This window comes from Bufo bufo, chromosome 9 (assembly GCF_905171765.1).
Source record: "Bufo bufo chromosome 9, aBufBuf1.1, whole genome shotgun sequence".
NCBI lineage: Eukaryota > Metazoa > Chordata > Amphibia > Anura > Bufonidae > Bufo > Bufo bufo.
In genome coordinates, this window is record NC_053397.1 from 183,489,857 (window position 1) to 183,510,125 (window position 20,269).

The window sequence follows — 20,269 nt, forward strand, 5'->3', positions numbered from 1 at the left end:
TCAAAAATGATTTAATGCCTTTTTTTAAACGATCTTTATCTGAACAGATTCCAACAGATTTGTACACTTGAGGCTCAGTTGACAATCTGGATTTTGATGCACTTTTCACATACCATTTTTGAGAGCCTATGGGTAAGACCATATGGATGGCTGTTAATGACTGCACTAGTCCCAGTAAAATTGCTTGGCCAATTTACAGGCTATTTGAAAACCCCACCCACTACATGTGGGCATTGTTTCAGCTAGCGGTATGTTTTTACCATAAAGAAAAAAGGTGGGGGTATAATTAGAATCTTCATTAACACAACTAAAAGCTCTTTTTTTGTTCCATTTACAAAATTTAGCAAAAATTGGTAACATACAGAGTGTGAAATGGGTGATAGGGCTTGATAAGAGAGCATTGGGATATTTGTATTCATTAAAAAAAAACAAAAAACAAAACATAAAAAACAAACCAGCTAAAACCTTAAAAGTGTATTTCCATGTCATACATTGATGGCATATTGCTACGATAAGCCATCAATGTCAGATTGGAGCGGGTCCCAAAGGTTGGACCTCCAGAACAGTTGTCCCAAGTCAGAGAGGGCATACCGCGCATGCACATCGCTTCTCCATTCACCATTATAGGACTGCCTTAAATAACTGAGCCAGCGCTTGGCTATTTCCTGAACTCCCATAGCGGTGAATGGAGGCTGGCGGCGCTTGCGCGGTGTGCTCTCCTTCACTTTGGGCGGACCGTTCTGAAGATAGACGCAAGTCCTAAAGGTGGGACCTGCACCTATAGTATCTGGCATTGATGGCTTATCCTAATTATATACCATCAATGTCTGATCTAGGAATACTCCTTTAATTATTATTACAGTAAAGCCCTTTACTCCCATAACCCCTTTCCCTACACTGGAAATAAATAAAAAAATCTTTAAAATGGTTGTGCCACAAAAAACATTCAACATTTTTCAAACCAGCACCCGGATCTGAACACTTTTGTAATTGCATGTAATTAAAATCTTAGCATAGTTACTGAGCTATTTAATAAACTGTATCTGTATAGCGCCACCTGCTGTTTATTTTCTTTATTTCTCGGTCCACCTCACTGAGGTGGTCGCACATGCTCAGTTTAAATCTTCTACTGCCACCAGTCGCAGCTTCTGTTAGACCTGTGGCAGTTTGAGCTCCCAGCCTGAACCAAATCTATCAGAATGATTGGAGCAATGAATGGGGAGATCTCTGATTCCATGTGAAGCACAGGGCTGGTTCTTTGTTAGAAAGAGATTGTCGTGTACTATATGATTTGTGATTTACATTTTTTACATCAATCATGGCATAACCCCTTTAAATTGTGACATATTAAGGGTTCTTTCACACTTGCGTTCTTGTCTTCCGGCATAGAGTTCCGTCGTCGGGGCTCTATGCCGGAAGAATCCTGATCAGGATTATCCTAATGCATTCTGAATGGAGAGAAATCCGTTCAGGATGCATCAGGATGTCTTCAGTTCCGGAACGGAACGTTTTTTGGCCGGAGAAAATACCGCAGCATGCTGCGCTTTTTGCTCCGGCCAAAAATCCGGAACACTTGCCGCAAGGCCGGATCCGGAATTAATGCCCATTGAAAGGCATTGATCCGGATCCGGCCTTAAGCTAAACGTCGTTTCGGCGCATTGCCGGAGCCGACATTTAGCTTTTTCAGAGTGGTTACCATGGCTGCCGGGACGCTAAAGTCCTGGCAGCCATGGTAAAGTGTAGCGGGGAGCGGGGGAGCAGTATACTTACCGTCCGTGCGGCTCCCCGGGCGCTCCAGAGTGACGTCAGGGCGCCCCAAGCGCATGGATCATGTGATCACATGGATCACGTCATCCATGCGCATGGGGCGCTCTGACGTCACTCTGGAGCGCCCGGGGAGCCGCACGGACGGTAAGTATGCTGCTCCCCCGCTCCCCACTACTACTATGGCAACCAGGACTTTAATAGCGTCCTGGGTGCCATAGTAACACTGAACGCATTTGGAAGACGGTTCCGTCTTCAAATGCTTTCAGTACACTTGCGTTTTTCCGGATCCGGCGTGTAATTCCGGCAAGTGGAGTACACGCCGGATCCGGACAACGCAAGTGTGAAAGAGGCCTAAACATCATGGTCTAACTCAGTAAGATCAGACATACTTTTCTTTGGCTCTTGGTGTCTCCCCATCAATTCAGGAATGGATGGAGAAAACGGAGCAAATTTACAGGTTTTATACGTAAAATCAATAAAAGGAGATTGAGAATAAAATCTAAATTTTTTTTCTTAGAGGTGTCTGAGGTATAGATTTATTATAGTTTGAGAATGATATTATTTTTTAGTATATAAAACAGCATACAGTTTATTTTAGAGGCTTTTACACGGAGTCTGTCACCAGGAAATTCGGTGATAAACCAGTGCCTTGTAGGGCTAGCTCAGCTGAATGTAATGATACATTTCACTTAGCCATCCTTGGCTTCATTCTGGAGAAAAAGTACTTTGAATTTATATGCAAATGAGCAGTTAAGTGCACAGAGGGCGGGCCCAAGCTACACTGTGCACATCCTTGCTCCTCCTTCTTCCTCTGCCAGGCCTTCCCTCTCCTTCTTGATCGGCAGGGCCAGGTTCTTGCATAGCCATCTCACTAGGCCCTGTCAATCACTAAGGAGAGGAAGGGGCTGGCAGAGGAAACAGGAAGAGCAAGGGTGCAGTGTCTTGGGCCTCGGTGCACTTAACTGCTCGTTTGCATATGGATTAAAAGTGCTTTTTCTCCAGAAGGAAGCAACAAATCACAAAGTGAAAAGTTTCATTGCTTTCATCAGCTGAGCTAGTTTTACAGTGAATTTCCAGGTGATAAATTCCCCAAATAAGAATGAAACTTATTAACCAAAATATAAAAGATTTAAATATTATAGAAAAAAAAGAAACATTTGAAAATTATATTCCGTTTATTTCTCCGGTTGGTGCAAATCTTTCTTTGTTGCAATGGCCCTAAGTGGTGCGTTTTATTTTTTTTATAAACTATGGAACAATTCGTTATCATTTTGGCGTTTTCTAGATGCAAGAATCAGAAGCAACATAATAGGCTGTAATGTTACATAACGGCAGACAGCGGCAGCCTCCTGAATGTCTGGTCTACAAGCCCCTGTCTAAACATGAGCTGAGGTTGTGGCCTTTCCTTTCACCTCTGTAATTACGCTCGTCTGCATCGCCTTCCATGCATCTACTCAGCATTAATGGCCACTGATTAGCAAACTGCTGGCTCAAGCAAAATAAAAATCTATTTTCATTTTCCTCCCCTTACTCCACATTAGTGGACGCAGGTAAAGACTATTAACATTGGCAAATTGTTTCATTTAAAGGAATGTAAATGTTACATTGTTAATTTTAATTGCACCACGAGTGGCACAGTTTCTTTCCAAAATCAATTACACATTCCTGATGTTTGCTCAGTTGAGCCTTGTGTGATCAGAACTGGAAGAAAACAGTTGGCGCCATTCACATTTAGGAGTCCAAAAGATGCACCGCTACCAGTTTGAAAATATAAAGGTAATAACGTATTTAATTTTTACAAAAAAATGTTATCTTAATTTTACTAGGAGCCACAAAAAACGTGCCCAAATTTTGTCTATCGGATGTCACATAGAGGTAATAATTGCACCAAGAACAACCGTGATGGGATCAAGGGACTGGATTTACCTATAGAAACAGCGGACTCGTTCCTATAGGTAGCCCTAGATGAAAAGCATCTGCTAGAAGGAAAATTGACATATTAATCGGAGCATTTTGTATTTCAATGTAAATTATGGGGTAAATTTATTAAGGCCCTATGCTGCCGGTGGATCCGCCAAAGTTATGATGTTATGAAGAGCCTCTACATAACTCCAGCGGATTCACCGCCACTTCTAAATGTAAGACAACTTCCTTGCCGTCTTACATTTAGACCATTTTCTACGCCTAAACCAGGCGTAGAAAGTTCTCAAGCACAATAGCAAAAGATTATTTGCATGTGTAAGGCCTCTTTCACACAAATGATACGGATTGGCTACGGATGCGTTCAGGGTGCGTTCAGTGAAACTCGCACCATTTTGCAAGCAAGTTCAGTCAGTTTTGTCTGCGATTGCGTTCAGTCGTTCAGTTTTTTCCGCGCGGGTGCAATGCGTTTTGATGCCTTTTTCACGCAAGTGATAAAAAACGGAAGGTTTACAAAAGACATCTCCTAGCAACCATCAGTGAAAAACGCATTGCATCCGCACTTGCTTCCGGATGCAATGCGTGAATTCACTTCTATGGGGCCAGGGCAGCGCGAAAAACGCTGAATATAGAACAGGCTGCGTTTTTCACGCAACTCAGAACTGATGTGTGAAAAAAAAACGCTCATGTACACAGACCCAATGAAATGAATGGGTCAGGATTCAGTGCGGGTGCTATGCGTTCACGTTACCCGCGCAGAAAAAACGCGCAGAAAAAACGCTCGTGTGAAAGGGCATAAAGGTGCTGCCAATTACCCGATGGAAAACGAGGAAAACACTCATTCATCGGGTAATTGGATCTTTTACGCAGTCACCTAAATCATCGTTTGCTGGCAGATCGTACGGCGATCATTAGCGATCACTGCTCCCCATACTGTGAAGGAGATCACTGCATGTAAATGCGACAGTCTCCTTCACTGAGGAGCAGATTCTCAGGAAGGAACGCTTCCTTCTCGACAATTGTCTGCTCAATTGAGCAGTGTAAAGAGGCCTTAACTAATGGATCATCATCTTTACAGTAATCTGTAGTCAGCGGTTTTTCCCTACAGACTGAGGTAAAGCTGCAGTCAGCAGGAGGAGGGTGGAATAGTCCTTCGGTACAATCAGTGATTTCATAGAAATAGATTAACCAAACAGAATTAATGATAATAAGTGTATTAAAGGGATTGTGCATGTTATCTCATGATATCTAACTGACTGCCGGGGGTCTGACCGTTGGGACTTCCACCAATCCTGAGAATAGGGTTCCCGTTCCCCCGATCTGATGGAGCGGCAAATCAGGCATGTGCCCTGCCGCTCCATTCATTCTGTATGGGACTGCCAGAGATAGAACAGTGTGGTTACTTCCGATGGACCCAGAGAGAATGAATGGAGTGCATGCCTGATATACCGTTCCATCAGATCGGAGGAATAGGACCCCAATGAAGGGCTTCCGTGTTCTTTCGCATCCATAAAGCAATGCCGAAAAAGATCGGACGTCTTCTATGCTTTGCCGCAAATGCGGACCACGGACCCATTGAAGTCAATGGGTCTGCACTGTGATATGGCATGCACATGCCTGGTATCTGTGTTTTGTGAAACACAAAACAGTTATGGTCATGAGAGTGCCCCCTTATACTGATCCTCAATATGTGGAGCAAATCCCCCCCACCCCCCCAAAAAAAAAAAAAAAATCTATGGACACCTATTTGCAAACACGTTATTATTCTGTTTTCAGATGTTTCATAGTTGAGTGTTTCCCTACCAGTAATACAGATCTAGCATGTATGTCTAGGATCCTGCTGTCTGCCCCCTGCAAACTGCCTTGTGTTCACTTTCCTCTCTATCTACGTACTGTGTGAGCTGCAACTCTTTGAACTGTTACCCCTCTCCACACTCCGATCCGCTGTGTATAAACTCTTCCCCCTCCCTGCTGCTATTTCTAATGCTGAGGTCGAAGAAATGGATTGGTGTTGGATTCTGCAGCACCAGCATCTTGTTGAAGGACTTGGCTGAACTTGGAGGCAAGCGAGTAATGAAAAAAAAAAATCTGTGCAAATGTGTCCATAGCCTTTAACAAAGTATTCAGAGAATACCACATTCAGGACCTATCTTTAGGATTGCCCATCAACATTGGATTGGCAGTGATACAATGTGTGTTAGCCAATCAGATCATGGTGCCACAGTCCTTTTTATCCAGAAAAACGACATCACTTCAGCAATGTGTGATCCCAGCTCCTCTGCAAATCCTATTACTACTAATCAAAAAATTATAAAAGGTATTCATATGGCCAATTACAGTATATTCTGTACAGACGGAAGGAAGAATAGATTCAACTAAAGACCAACTAACCCTCGACCCTAATGTCCCAGGACTGTTACAGAAACAATTAGCTGGATTCACTGTTCTACAAAGACCATCAAATCAATGGGGTCTTGTAAATGGTACATACAACCTATATTTTATTGGCTTTACTTCCTGTCTGTAATCAATATATCCATCATAATTACAACTGTAATGTGTGCAGCAGGGTCATTTCAAGAAGATGCACGGACCCTTGTGATTTTCTTTAAAAAACATATTACTGATATAAGACAACTTTATAGAGCTCAGATCATCCATAAGTCACATAGGACCAGCACTGGATTAGATATAATGCTGAAAGCATCTGTGAGTACAAATGATGGTCCATCTCCAAATAAACAGCATGCCATAAAACCGATCAGTGATAGACACACAGATACAGATGGACTTTTTATTTGAAGATTTACATCCAAATACCGCCCAAATTTTTTTATATACAGTAATATTTACTAAGAATACCCAAAAAATACTGCTGTTCAGTGCCCATATAATGCCGTCATACAGTTTCTAAACAATATCTTCATACAGTATGCAAAAACTACCATGTAGTGCCCACATAACCCTGCCATATATTTTTCACTCAAGCGTTCCATTCAATGCCTAAATAAAACTGCTGTTGAGTCTCCAAATAATACCGCCTAAATAGTGAAGGGGTAAGGCTAGTTTCACATCTGCAGCACAAGTTTCAGCAGACAACAGGCTGCCAAAGTTCTCCGGATCTGGCACTGCCGGAGCTACCGGAATGCACACCAGCCCCATTAACTATAATGGGATCCGGTGGAGATCTGGCTGCGATGCGGCAAAAATGCAGAGAAACGACTGGACAGAAACCGCTACGCATAGCGTTTTTTTTTTTTCCAGCCAATTCTGCGCCGCAACAGCCTGCCGGAAGACTGCAGCACCAATGTGAAAGTAGCCTTAGTAGTAAACTCCTTGGTGACTCAAGACTGTGAAGGTTTACGTGCTGCACCCAGAAGTTGCCACTGGTCATTCAGTCTTTGGGGGCCTTCTTAGAATTAGAGGCTCTATACAATTTCCCAGTTTTCCACCCCCTATGACTGTGCCTGATCGTTTGACTCAGGAGAAGCAAAACCAGCCCATACAAGTTCAGCTAAAGTAGAGCTTCAGTTGCAGTGGAACTGGGATTCTAACTGCGATCTCATATTTTATAGGCCATCGAAACTAGGCTTGTATGGAGTCATCGCTCAGTTACAGTCGATTATCTACTTAGCGCAGTCCCACTGTTTGCTGCATTCCAGCTGATCCTATTCTTCCTAGTCTTAGGATTCATGCACACGAACCGCAAATAGCAGTCCGCATTGCACGGACATCGGTCGTGTGCCCTCCGTTAGCACAACCATTCACCATCCACCTGAATTGGTCTTCGATATGCAAGACTCTGTCCTCTGTTCTATTTTTTTGCTGTACGGAGGCATGGACTGAAATTCCAATGACGCGCTCTGTAGTGATTCCGCAGGCTTCTGCTCCATGCCTCTGCTCTGCACCGCTCTGTATCTTGCGGATTGTGGACCCATTCAAGTGAATGAGTCCACAGCTGTAATAAAAGCGCAATACGGGCACGGGCTGCACACATTCATGTGCATGAGTCCTTACAGGGGTTTTATGGGTTAAGAATATTGATGGCCTGGTTTTCCAGTTTCAGAATTTTAATGGTCAATGCTCAGCTCAGGCCATCAATATCAGATTGGTGGAAGTCCAACTCTTGGCATCTCCACCAGTCAGCTATACGAATGGGCCGTGGCACTTGTAAAAGTATTGTAGCCTCTTAATTGTTTACATGGGTCTGTCTATCTGCACGCCATCTACTTCGTAGCATTGAAGCAGGATATTGCAGCTACGTTCCATTCAAATGAACTGGACGAAGCTGCAATACTCTGCTCCACCATAACTCAGTAGAGGGTGTGCAGGTAGACGGACCCACGTAAACAATGAAGAGGATTCGGGCTTTACATGAGCATCAAGACCTCTTCAAACAGTTGATGGGTGGAGGTGCTAAGAGTTAGACCTTCATCAGTCTGATTTTTATGGCCTATCCTAAGCAAAGGTCATCAAAATTGTGAACTTGGAAAACCCCTTTAAGCTAGATGACCAGCTTTCCATAGGTTCCAAGCAGCATTTATTACTGTTTGGTTGTCCCCTCATTAGGTATGAAAAAAAGACCAGCACATAAACATTGCTGAGTTAGGATGACATAAAAATAAATGTTTCTTTTCAGGCATATACATACAACGCTTACCTTGGTGGCTTCACTGTTCTCTGGCTTTGTCAGTTCTGTGCTTTCATGTTCCTCACTGCTTCCTTCGTCCATGTCACTATCTTCATCCTGAGTTGAGTCCCTCTTTTGGTCACCAGATGTGCTTGTTCTCATTTCAATAGCTGCGACAGGTAACATGAGCTTTCTTGACTCGACAGTCTCATCATTAGAAAACACCTCTTCTACTACACAACATGAGGGGCTATCAATGCCACTGTCTCGGTTGGGTATTTTACCATTGTCGTTCTGATCTACTGTTAGGTCCTCGTTGTCGTTCTCTCTGTTTGATTCCTCCACTGTATGTACAGATGAACTTTCTCCACAGCTGTTGATGTCAGTGATGCCCAAGTCCTTAAATTTGATGTTCTCAGAGTTTGACATTTCTGGGCTGTGAGATATGGCAGGATCATTGTCATCTGGTCCATTCTGTTCATCTGCAGATAATCCTCCCTCGACTGCCGTATCGTTCCTTGATGAGCGAGGGCATTTGGAAGGTCCGGATCCAGGTTCCATTTTGAACTTTGAATTCAGATAGCTCGGTTTGAAAGGTTTTACAGGTTTTCTGAAAAAATTATAAGACAGGTATGTTGTTCATGTCAACACGGTGTAATATGCAAAGGCTCATGCACACAAACGTATTTTTTGTCCGCTTCCAATCCGCATTTTTGGCGGGTCGAATGTGGACCCATTCACTTCAATGAGGCATCAAAATATGTGGACACCGTGTGCTGTCTGCATCCGTATGTCCATTCTGTGGCATCTCCAAAAATGTAGAACATGTCCTATTCTTGTCCACATTACGGACAAGGATAGGCCTGTTCTATTATGACCCAGGCGTTCCGTTCCACAAAGTGCGGAACGCACATCTGTGTTTTGAGGATCTGCAATTTGTGGATCGCAAAACAGGCTATGGTTGTGTGCATGAGCCCTAAAAGCTTGTAATCATATCAAAATTTAGCCCACATCAGGACTACTTGTGTCCTCTAGCAATTTTATGGACACCAGAACTATAGGGGACATCACAGAAATGGAAGTATGCCAACATTATTTATTTCTATTATTCTTGACACATGGTTGTACCAACAAACTTAGGGGGAGATTTAGCAAACTGGTGTAAAATAGAACTGGCTTAGTTTATCATAGCAACCAATCAGATTCCACCTTACATTTTTCAAGGAGGCTGTGAAAAATAAAAGGTGGAATCTGATTGCTTGCTAGGGGCAACTAAGCCAGTTCTACTTTACACAAGTTTGATAAATGTCCCCCATAATTTTTTCTATGAAAATTATGAAGGGGGAGGGGTTGGTATTGGCTTATGGTATCAGAAAGACTAAAGCCGTATTAGTGTGTATGCACTCAAATAACTTATGTCCATGCAAATTAAAGAGGACCTGGCACCACTTCTGAACTGTGTTCTTTATTTTGTACTTGTACTCAACATGACATAATTCTCGAGCATCAGTTCCTAGAATGCTTTGTTGTTCCTTTGTTATTCCTTCACAGAGTAACAAACTGGTGTTAAAGTGGTATTCCCATCTCAGACCTGATGGCATATCACTAGGATATGCCATCATTGTCAGATAGTAGCAGGTCCCAGAGGTGAGACCCGTACCTATCTTTAAAACGGAGCCCCCAAAGGAAAAGCGAGTGCACTGTGCTTGCGCAGCATGCTGCCCATTCATCTATATGGGAATTCCGAAACCAGCAGAGTGAGTGTGCTCTGGTATTGTCAGAACTCCCATAGCAGTGAGCCGAGGGTGGCCACACATGAGGTGGTTCTGTTCTGGTGATGTCACAGGTGTATGTGAGCAACGATAGTAATTCACAGTACAGAGCAACTGACTGGACCCAGAACTAGGGAGTATAAAGGGTGACCCCTGTCCGACCCTCAACGCTTTCCCTATTCTGCTACAGCACATGCCCGGATCCAAAAGGCGGAACGAGGCATGCCCACGTGCCTAAGACTAATGACCACTGTAACCCCTACAATAGTGGAAGGGGCACGGCCACCAGTGCCCTACTCAGTATATGGAGGGAACCGTGGCCACCTCAGATCCAGTCAGAAAACAAACAGGAATACAACAATGTCTGCAGACTTAGCTGAAGGTGTTGTAGCCGCAGAGAAGACGGATCCAAGGACAGGCTGGCAAAATCCGGAGTGCTAGCTGCAGCAGAACACAGGTCCAGTGGACTGATAGCCACAAGTGAAGAAACCAAAGCTAGAGCCACAACTGAAGTGAGAACTATAATCCACATCCTAACATAGGAGGAGGGGTGATATAAAGAGGGGGAAATCAAACACATGAAGGACAGCTGTGGTGAAAGAAACCAGAAGTAAACAGAGTAGTGAGAACGCCTCCCAGCTCTAGTAGTGACATCATCACAGGGGTGGAGAAACAGAGCTGTGAGAACGTCCCAAAGCTCTGGTAGTGACAGTACCCCCCCCTCTACGGGTGGACTCCGGACACCCAGGACCCACCTTCTCAGGATGAGCCCTATGAAATGCCCTGATGAGGCGAGTGGCTTTAATGTCCGACACCGGAACCCACATCCTCTCCTCAGGACCATAACCCTTCCAATGAACGAGGTACTGAAGAGAACCGCGGACCATGCGAGAGTCCACAATTCTGGAAACCTCAAACTCCAGATTGCCATCAACCAAAATCGGAGGAGGAGGCAAAGAGGAGGGTACCGTGGGCTGGACATATGGTTTTAAGAGAGATCTGTGAAATACATTATGTATCTTCCAAACCCGTGGAAGATCAAGACGGAAGGCAACAGGATTGATGACTGACAAGATTTTATAAGGCCCAATAAACTTGGGACCCAATTTCCAGGAGGGAACCTTCAACTTAATGTTTCTAGTAGACAACCACACCAGATCACCCACATTCAGGTCCGGACCAGGCACACGTCTCTTATCAGCCACACGCTTATACCTCTCACTCATCTTTTTAAGATTACTCTGAATCTTTTGCCAAATGGTAGACAAAGACGAGGAAAATCTCTCCTCCTCAGGTAAACCAGAAAGAGCCCCTCCCGAGAATGTACCAAACTGCGGATGGAACCCATATGCACCAAAGAATGGTGACTTATCAGAAGATTCCTGACGACGGTTGTTCAGAGCAAACTCAGCAAGAGAGAGAAATGAACACCAATCCTCCTGGTTCTCTGAAACAAAACAGCGCAAATATGTCTCCAGATTCTGATTGAGGCGCTCAGTCTGACCATTCGACTGCGGATGAAAAGCAGAAGAGAAGGACAGCCGAACCCCCAGGCGAGAACAGAAAGCCTTCCAGAACCTGGACACAAACTGCGTGCCTCTATCGGAAACAATATCAGAGGGAATGCCGTGCAATTTAACAATATGGTCGACAAAAGCTTGCGCCAACGTTTTAGCATTGGGTAAACCAGGGAAAGGTACGAAATGAGCCATCTTGCTAAAACGGTCCACCACCACCAGGATCACCGACTTCCCCGAGGAACGAGGAAGATCCGTGATAAAGTCCATGGACAGGTGTGTCCAAGGACGGGAAGGAATGGGTAACGGGAGAAGGGAACCTGAAGGCCGTGAACGAGGGACCTTAGCGCGAGCGCACGTCTCACAAGCAGCCACAAAACCCTCCACCGACTTACGAAGAGCCGGCCACCAAAATCTCCGAGCAATGAGATCCACCGTGGCTCTACTCCCGGGGTGACCAGCAAGAACCGTATCATGATGCTCCTTAAAGAGTTTGTGACGTAGCTCAGGAGGCACGAACAACTTCCCAGAAGGACAACGGGCAGGTGTCTCAGTCTGGGCAGCCTGGACCTCGGCCTCCAAATCGGAATATAGAGCAGAAACAACTACCCCCTCCGCCAAAATGGGACCCGGGTCCTCGGAGTTTCCTCCTCCCGGAAAACAGCGAGAGAGAGCATCAGCCTTCACATTTTTTATCCCAGGTCGGAATGTAACAACAAAATTGAATCTGGAGAAGAACAGAGACCATCTGGCCTGTCTCGGATTCATACGCCTGGCCGACTCCAAGTATGCCAGATTCTTATGGTCGGTAAAAACGGTGATAGGGTGCCTGGCCCCCTCCAACCAATGGCGCCATTCCTCGAAAGCCAACTTGATGGCCAACAACTCCCTATCTCCCACATCATAGTTTCTCTCTGCCGGGGAGAGTTTTTTAGAGAAAAAGGCACAGGGTCGCCACTTGGCAGGGGAAGGGCCCTGGGACAAAACCGCACCCACACCCACCTCGGAAGCATCCACCTCAACAATAAAAGGTAAGGAAACATCGGGATGCACCAAGACAGGAGCAGACGCAAAATTTTCTTTAATCTTAGAAAAGGCTGCAAGCGCCTCCTCCGACCAAGAGGAAAAATCCGTCCCCTTTTTTGTCATGTCAGTGAGGGGTTTGACAACAGAGGAATAATTCAAAATGAACTTTCTGTAATAGTTCGCAAAACCCAGAAAGCGCATCAATGCCTTCTGATTCTCAGGAAGCTCCCACTCAAGTACAGCACGGACCTTCTCGGGATCCATGCGAAAACCAGAAGCAGACAGGAGAAAACCCAGAAATTGAATCTCCGATACCATAAAAAGACATTTCTCCAGCTTGGCGTACAATTTATTTTCCCGCAGAATCTGCAGAACCTGAAAAAGATGATCCTGATGGGTCTGAACATCAGGGGAAAAAATCAAAATATCATCAAGATATACCAATACGAATTTCCCCATTAAATGATAGAAAATACTATTAACAAAATGCTGAAAGACGGCCGGAGCATTCATCAGGCCGAAAGGCATAACGAGATTCTCGAAATGCCCGTCAGGGGTATTAAAGGCCGTTTTCCATTCATCCCCCTCTCTGACCCTGACCAGGTTGTACGCGCCTCTCAAATCCAATTTGGAAAACACCTTGGCCCCAACAATTTGATTGAAGAGGTCCGGGATCAGAGGAAGGGGATAGGGATCGCGAATCGTGATACGGTTCAGCTCCCTAAAATCTAGGCAAGGTCTCAGAGAGCCATCTTTCTTTTTAACAAAAAAAAAACCCGCGGCCACAGGTGACTTTGAGGGACGAATATGCCCCTTTTCGAGACTCTCGGAGATGTAAGTTCGCATTGCGATTCTTTCCGGTTGTGAGAGATTGTAGAGGCGTGCTTTTGGCAGCTTGGCGCCGGGAATGAGGTTAATGGGACAGTCAAACTCCCGGTGAGGAGGTAGCTCCTGAACACCGCTCTCGGAAAACACGTCCGAGAAATCAGAGAGAAATGATGGCACCGTTTTAGTAGACACCTCTGCAAAAGTCGCTGTGAGACAATTCTCTCTACAAAAATCACTCCACTCATTTATTTGCCTTCCTTGCCAATCAATAGTGGGGTTATGTCTAGTGAGCCAGGGTAACCCCAAAACTAGAGGAGACGGCAATCCGTTAAGGACAAAACAAGATATATCCTCCACATGAGTGTCACCTACAGCTAGCCGGATATTGTGAACAATGCCCTTCAGAGATCTCTGTGAGAGTGGAGCAGAGTCAATAGCAAAAACAGGTATATCTTTATCTAATGTGCAAACCTGAAAACCATGCATGGCTACAAATTGAGTATCAATAAGATTGACGGCCGCTCCACTATCGACAAAAATCTCACAAGAAATGACCTTGCTCTCTAGCGCCACCCTGGCAGACAGGAGAAAACGGGAACTGCAGGTCAGAGGAAAAGCATCAAATCCTACATCAACTTTGCCCAAAGTAGCAGATGAAGCAGAACTCGATGATTTACCTTTTGAGATTTTTCTCTTATTATCGCTCTTAGTACGGTTCAAGAATCTCCTAGACGGACAAACATTTGCCAAATGACCTATTCCCCCACAACAAAAACAGACCATACTCTGAGGACTAAATCCTCTTTTATCAGGGGCAAGTCGACCTAGCTGCATGGGCTCCTCCTCAGAGGGGAGCGAGACAGGATGAGGCCCCTGCACACTGAATGAGTCCGCACCACTGCCCCTAGACTGACAATGGTTGGACAGAGAGGTCTCGTTTCTTTCTCTTAGACGCCTGTCAAGGCGTACCGCCAATGACATGGCAGACTCTAAGGACGTTGGTCTCTCATGGAAAGCAAACGCATCTTTTAATCTCTCCGAGAGACCATGACAGAACTGACTCCGGAGTGCAGCATCATTCCAACCCGAATCAGCTGCCCATCTCCGAAATTCAGAACAATAAAGCTCCGCAGACAGTTTGTTCTGGCATAAAACACGTAGGTTAGATTCGGCCAGAGCAACACGATCCGGGTCATCATAAATCTGCCCCAGGGCCACAAAAAATCCCTCCACGGATCGAAGGGAGGGATCCCCTGATGGCAGCGAAAAAGCCCAAGTCTGAGCATTACCCCTGAGCAGGGAGATGACAATCCTCACCCTCTGCTCTTGATTACCAGAAGAGTGGGGACACAAGCAAAAATGGAGTTTGCATGCCTCTCTGAAACGAACAAAATTCTCACTGCCCCCGGAGAACGTCTCCGGAAGTGAGACCTTTGGCTCGCAACAGACTCCATGAGCCGGAGCAGGGCCCAATGCTTGAAGCTGGATCATAGATTGACGGAGATCCGCTACTTCCAAAAAAAGACCCTGCATGCGGTCAACCAGGTCAGAAAGCGGATCCATGTCAAAAAGGACGGTTTTGGTGGATTATAATGTCACAGGTGTATGTGAGCAACGATAGTAATTCACAGTACAGAGCAACTGACTGGACCCAGAACTAGGGAGTATAAAGGGTGACCCCTGTCCGACCCTCAACGCTTTCCCTATTCTGCTACAGCACATGCCCGGATCCAAAAGGCGGAACGAGGCATGCCCACGTGCCTAAGACTAATGACCACTGTAACCCCTACAATAGTGGAAGGGGCACGGCCACCAGTGCCCTACTCAGTATATGGAGGGAACCGTGGCCACCTCAGATCCAGTCAGAAAACAAACAGGAATACAACAATGTCTGCAGACTTAGCTGAAGGTGTTGTAGCCGCAGAGAAGACGGATCCAAGGACAGGCTGGCAAAATCCGGAGTGCTAGCTGCAGCAGAACACAGGTCCAGTGGACTGATAGCCACAAGTGAAGAAACCAAAGCTAGAGCCACAACTGAAGTGAGAACTATAATCCACATCCTAACATAGGAGGAGGGGTGATATAAAGAGGGGGAAATCAAACACATGAAGGACAGCTGTGGTGAAAGAAACCAGAAGTAAACAGAGTAGTGAGAACGCCTCCCAGCTCTAGTAGTGACATCATCACAGGGGTGGAGAAACAGAGCTGTGAGAACGTCCCAAAGCTCTGGTAGTGACAGGTGATAACTGCAGGTCTCAGAGGTGGTATATTATGGTAAATTATATTGCAAAGACAGGAAGAAACGGTCACTCTAGATGTATCAATGACAATTAGTTATTTAATGCATATTCTAATTTTTCAATGGAAGCCATTTTTAATTGGCAGAGAAGATGTCTAAAGGACATTAGGGTAGAATGACAAACAAACATGGAAGGTTGCCTTAAAAGTTATACATAGAATATGTAACAGAATATTATAATCAACTCTACATAATGCCATAATCCAATAACCCTGAAAACTCAAAGATAGTGATGAGAAATACATGACTAACGTGTGAATGAGCAACATAGAATTTATATTCACCTGAAATTCTCAAACTTTGCGATGAGAATACTGATATCTGAGGTGTTAGTCTGGTTCCGCTCTCGTGTTCCAGGTCTTCTGGTGACTTTAGGTATGGATGGCAATGGTTTTGAGGGTGCTGGAGGGATTTTTGGGCCAGGCTTCTTTTGTCCCGCTGATATAAGATGAGCTGGCTTAGGAGGTACTGATCAAAAAAAGAATGACATGAATGACATGAAGGTTTGGATTCAGTGTTTGCTATACAGACATTTTCTGGAGCATTCTACACTGGTCAATGTCATTTAGCATGTGTGATAGACGTACGCAGGTAGACTGCCACAGGGAAGCTCTGAGACTCATCAATCAATGCATGCTTCCCTGAAGCAAGGTTAAGTTATCTATGTGCCAATAAACACATCCAGGAATGCAAAAAAATACATATACACACATAATATGATGCGGACATGGTGCAGAGGTAAAGCAGCCTCTCAAGTAGATAGCAAGAACAGTATATGGGCCCCTTACTCCCCATCAGCCTATCATGGAGGTCCTCCTAATATCTCTCTTACAATCCACAGTCATTTGCCCAGTCCCTTACATGAAATCTAATAGAGAGTAAGAAGCTGCTTTTAAAAGGAGTATACCCACTGTAGACATAGAAATGTCTGAAGAAATGGTTCCCACCTCAGGGACTCCTGTCTTACTCCAGCATGGAGGTCCCCTAACCCCTGTCCCACCTAGTAGGACGGCATCCGGGCAGAGAATGAATGGAGAAATGGCCGTCCATGTACACATCTCTCTACATTCACTTTTATGGCAGTCACAGAAACTGTTGTATCGGGGGATCTCTGTTCTGGAGATAAGTGCCAGTCTCAGAGGTAGCATGTGGATATGCCACAAATGTCTAAGATGGGAATAGCCCAATTAAAACAAACAGTATTAGGGTTCTTTGCCTACTGAGCCCCTTTGCCACTGCACAGCTTGGGTGTCAGATCTGTCTAGATATCCAAAGATATATACCACACCTTCATATTGCTGCAAAACTAGGCATGCAGTAGTCCAGGAAAACTAGTGATGCCGCTATATTCATTAACATCCACTAGGAGTCCCAGGGACGAACTGGCCATAGACGCTACAGAGAAGATTTTTGGTGACCGGATAACAAGTGGGCCAGCCAGGTAGATAATAACCTAACACCGTCCGGACAAGTTCTGCCAGGGCAGTATATTGTTCTGCACCGTATACTGCCCCAGCTGAGCCAAACCCCAAGTGCAGAACAATATACTTCTCCTGCAGAACCTAATACCACAGTGCAGCACAATATACTGCCCTGTACACCACCTACTCGTGTTGGTCCCACCTTCAGTCAACGTGGGTCCACCTACAACATGGGGCCACTTTTATTTTATTTTTTTAGGGCTACTTTAAATTCCCAGTCTGCCCCTGAGGAGTCCTATATAATTTCTAATAATTTGACATAAGACAATAATACATGTAACCGGGACATAATCGTTATGTAATAATCCTATAAGTTAGCCAACCTTAAATAACCTAGTATGTCTGTATTCAGGGGTGGACTGGGAACTGAAAGTGGCCCCATTCTGTAGGCGGGCAACACAAGCAGGCAGAGTCAGCAATATATCATCCCATCATATACTACAGTGCAGCACAAGTTATTGCCCCAAAATCTGAACCACTCTGATGACCATCAGAAGATGTAATTTTCTGTCCTAATCCTCAAGTTGTCTCTAATTAAGATATGGTGCAGGGGGCTTAGGAGGAGAGCTGGGGGGCAACAGCAGTTTAATTCAGGCGGGCATGTGCGGTCGCTGGCTGGGTACATGAGTACCTGATTCTCACAGCATTAATTAGCGCTGAGAGCTCATTATGTACCCGGCCAACGGCAGTGTGAAGGGCTTGGGCGGCCTCCTGGGCATCGGCCCACCGGGCAATTTCCCTGTAAGGTCTATGGCCAATCTGCCCCTTTCTGTATTCATGCTAAAGTTCCATTAGCATTATGTACTATGCAGACAATTTTAGCTGGAAGCGATCTTGTGATTAAATGCTTGGAATTAATTCTTTGTGACCCTTCCTTTTACCCGGCATGTCAGAAATGTGCAGAGACATGGAATTGTATATCTGCTTACATATCCCTTGTCCCTCCCACACATACACTTAGTTTTCTGAAAATTTGCGGCTAACCACCGTCAACCTTACTTCCTTCTGTGCTTGCATTTGCTGAGCTCTAACTCAATATCTACCGGAAGGACTAAACAACAGATGAGATAAAAGGAGCAAGAGTTTTCAGCTATGTCAATGGCTTACAGTTAGGAAATTAATAAGTAATATGCAGAGAAGGTCACATAGAGAAGTGCATCTAGACTAGTGTGTGTAATTTTCACTGTATTAACACATTATCATGATTCATTTTATTTATTTTTTTATTGAAAATCGTTCATCATATACATTGCATCCAGAATGGCTTCAGATCCTTTTACTTCTTATTATATTATCAGCTTGTGCTAAAATAAAAAAATAAAAAAAATCCCCATCAGTCTGCAATCTCCCTTCACGAGAAAAGGAATTTTAGAAATATTTGCAAAATTTATTAAAAAAAGGAAAAACTAACATTTTGCATAGACATAAGTATTTGCTATGACATTGAAATTTAGCTCTGGGGGCCTCTCATTTCTCTTGATCATCTTTGAGATGTTTCTACGCCTTGATTGGAGTCCACCTGTGGTAAATTTAGTTGATTGGACAGGATTTAGAAAGACACAGTCCTATCTATATAAGGTCTCACTGCTAATAATGCTCATCAGAGCAAAAACCAAGCCATGAGGAGGAAAGAACTGCCTGTAGAGCTTAGAGACAGGATTGTGTGGAGGCAAAGGTCTAGAGAAGGGTACAAAAACTTTCCGCGGCAATGAAAGTTCCCAAAAGCACAGTGGTCTACATAATTCTTACATGGAAAACTTGTCCTAGAGCTGGCCACCCTACCAAACTAAGTATTTGGGGGAAAAGGCCTTGGTAAGAGAGGTGACCAAGAATCCAATAGTCAATCTGACTGAGCTCCAAAGATCCTGCAGATGTGTGCAGATGGCAGAAACCTCCAGAAGATTAACCATCACTGCAGCATTCCCTAATCTGGGCTTTATGGCAGAGTGGCCAGAAAGAAGCCTCTCCTCAGTTAAATACACATAAACATTTGCCAAAAAAAGCTGAATAGACCAAAGCACGGAAATATTCCTAATAAATATTTCATTCAGAGTGCTCTGGATCTCAGATTGGGCTAAAGGTTCAACTTCCAAAAAGACAAAGACCCTGAGCATACAGCCAAGGCTACTTTCACAATCGCGTTTTTGGCGGATCCATCATGGATCTGCAAAAACGGATCAGTTAAAATAATGCAACCGCGTGCATCTGTCATGAATGGATCGGTTTCTGTTTTATCTGTAACATAGACAAGACTGATCAGTCATGAATTCCATTGAAAGTCAATGGGAGACGGATCCGTTTCCTATTGTGGCAGATTGTGTCAGAGAAAACGTTTGGCTCAGTTTCGTCAAGCGGACAACAAAACGCTGCAGACAGTGTTTTGGTGTCTGTGACAAACTCCCCTCTTTTGAGGTGGCCACGAGTGCTTGGAGAGGACTACTTGCCAGCCTCTTACCATGTGATTATGGTCCCATGTTGTATGCACCGGTTTTGTGCAGAAAAGCCATGAGTACAGCCAGGCCAAAGAGACTTGTACTAACTTTTGAATTCCTGGTCTAATTTGTGCCATTTTGGGATGTGTTAAATGTCTATGTGTATTGTAAAGGGTGGGACATTGTATGTTTGAGTAAGTGATGTCTGTTCCATTGTCTCTCTGTGTGTATTGGCAAATGTCCTCTGTCCTGGAGACAACAGAGTTGTAATTCGATTGTCTCTCAGGACAGAGGGCAATGTGTATCCTCCTGCCTGTGTTGATTATGTTAACCATGGTGTACCATGATTATATCACAAGCAGAGGGGAAGAGTCTATGTGGGTTGTAACCTTTGTGTTATGGGTTAATGTATGTTTGTTGTGGGTGTCTCCCTTGCATGGGAGTAGGGGATAAAAGCAATTGTATTTTTTCAATGTGAGGCCTTCTAGTAAAGTATTTTCTAGCATTCAGCATGGGCTAATGTATAGACTTATTTGGCGATACCGGCAATACCAGCGATACTAGCGATAATAGCGATTTATTGCTCTGTGGATTATT

At 44.5% G+C, this 20,269-nt stretch overlaps 1 protein-coding gene across 1 annotated transcript in view; it reads right to left on the reverse strand.

The window, feature by feature from the left end:
* Positions 1 to 20,269, reverse strand: part of FGD3 (FYVE, RhoGEF and PH domain containing 3) — a 274,220-nt gene that overhangs the window by 85,506 nt on the left and 168,445 nt on the right. Inside the window, exons 3-4 of the mRNA XM_040407699.1 lie at positions 16,044 to 16,227; positions 8,348 to 8,927 (exon numbers count right to left, since the gene is read on the reverse strand). Coding sequence (XP_040263633.1) covers positions 8,348 to 8,927; positions 16,044 to 16,227 — 764 coding nt within the window. The remainder of the gene's footprint in view (positions 1 to 8,347; positions 8,928 to 16,043; positions 16,228 to 20,269) is intronic.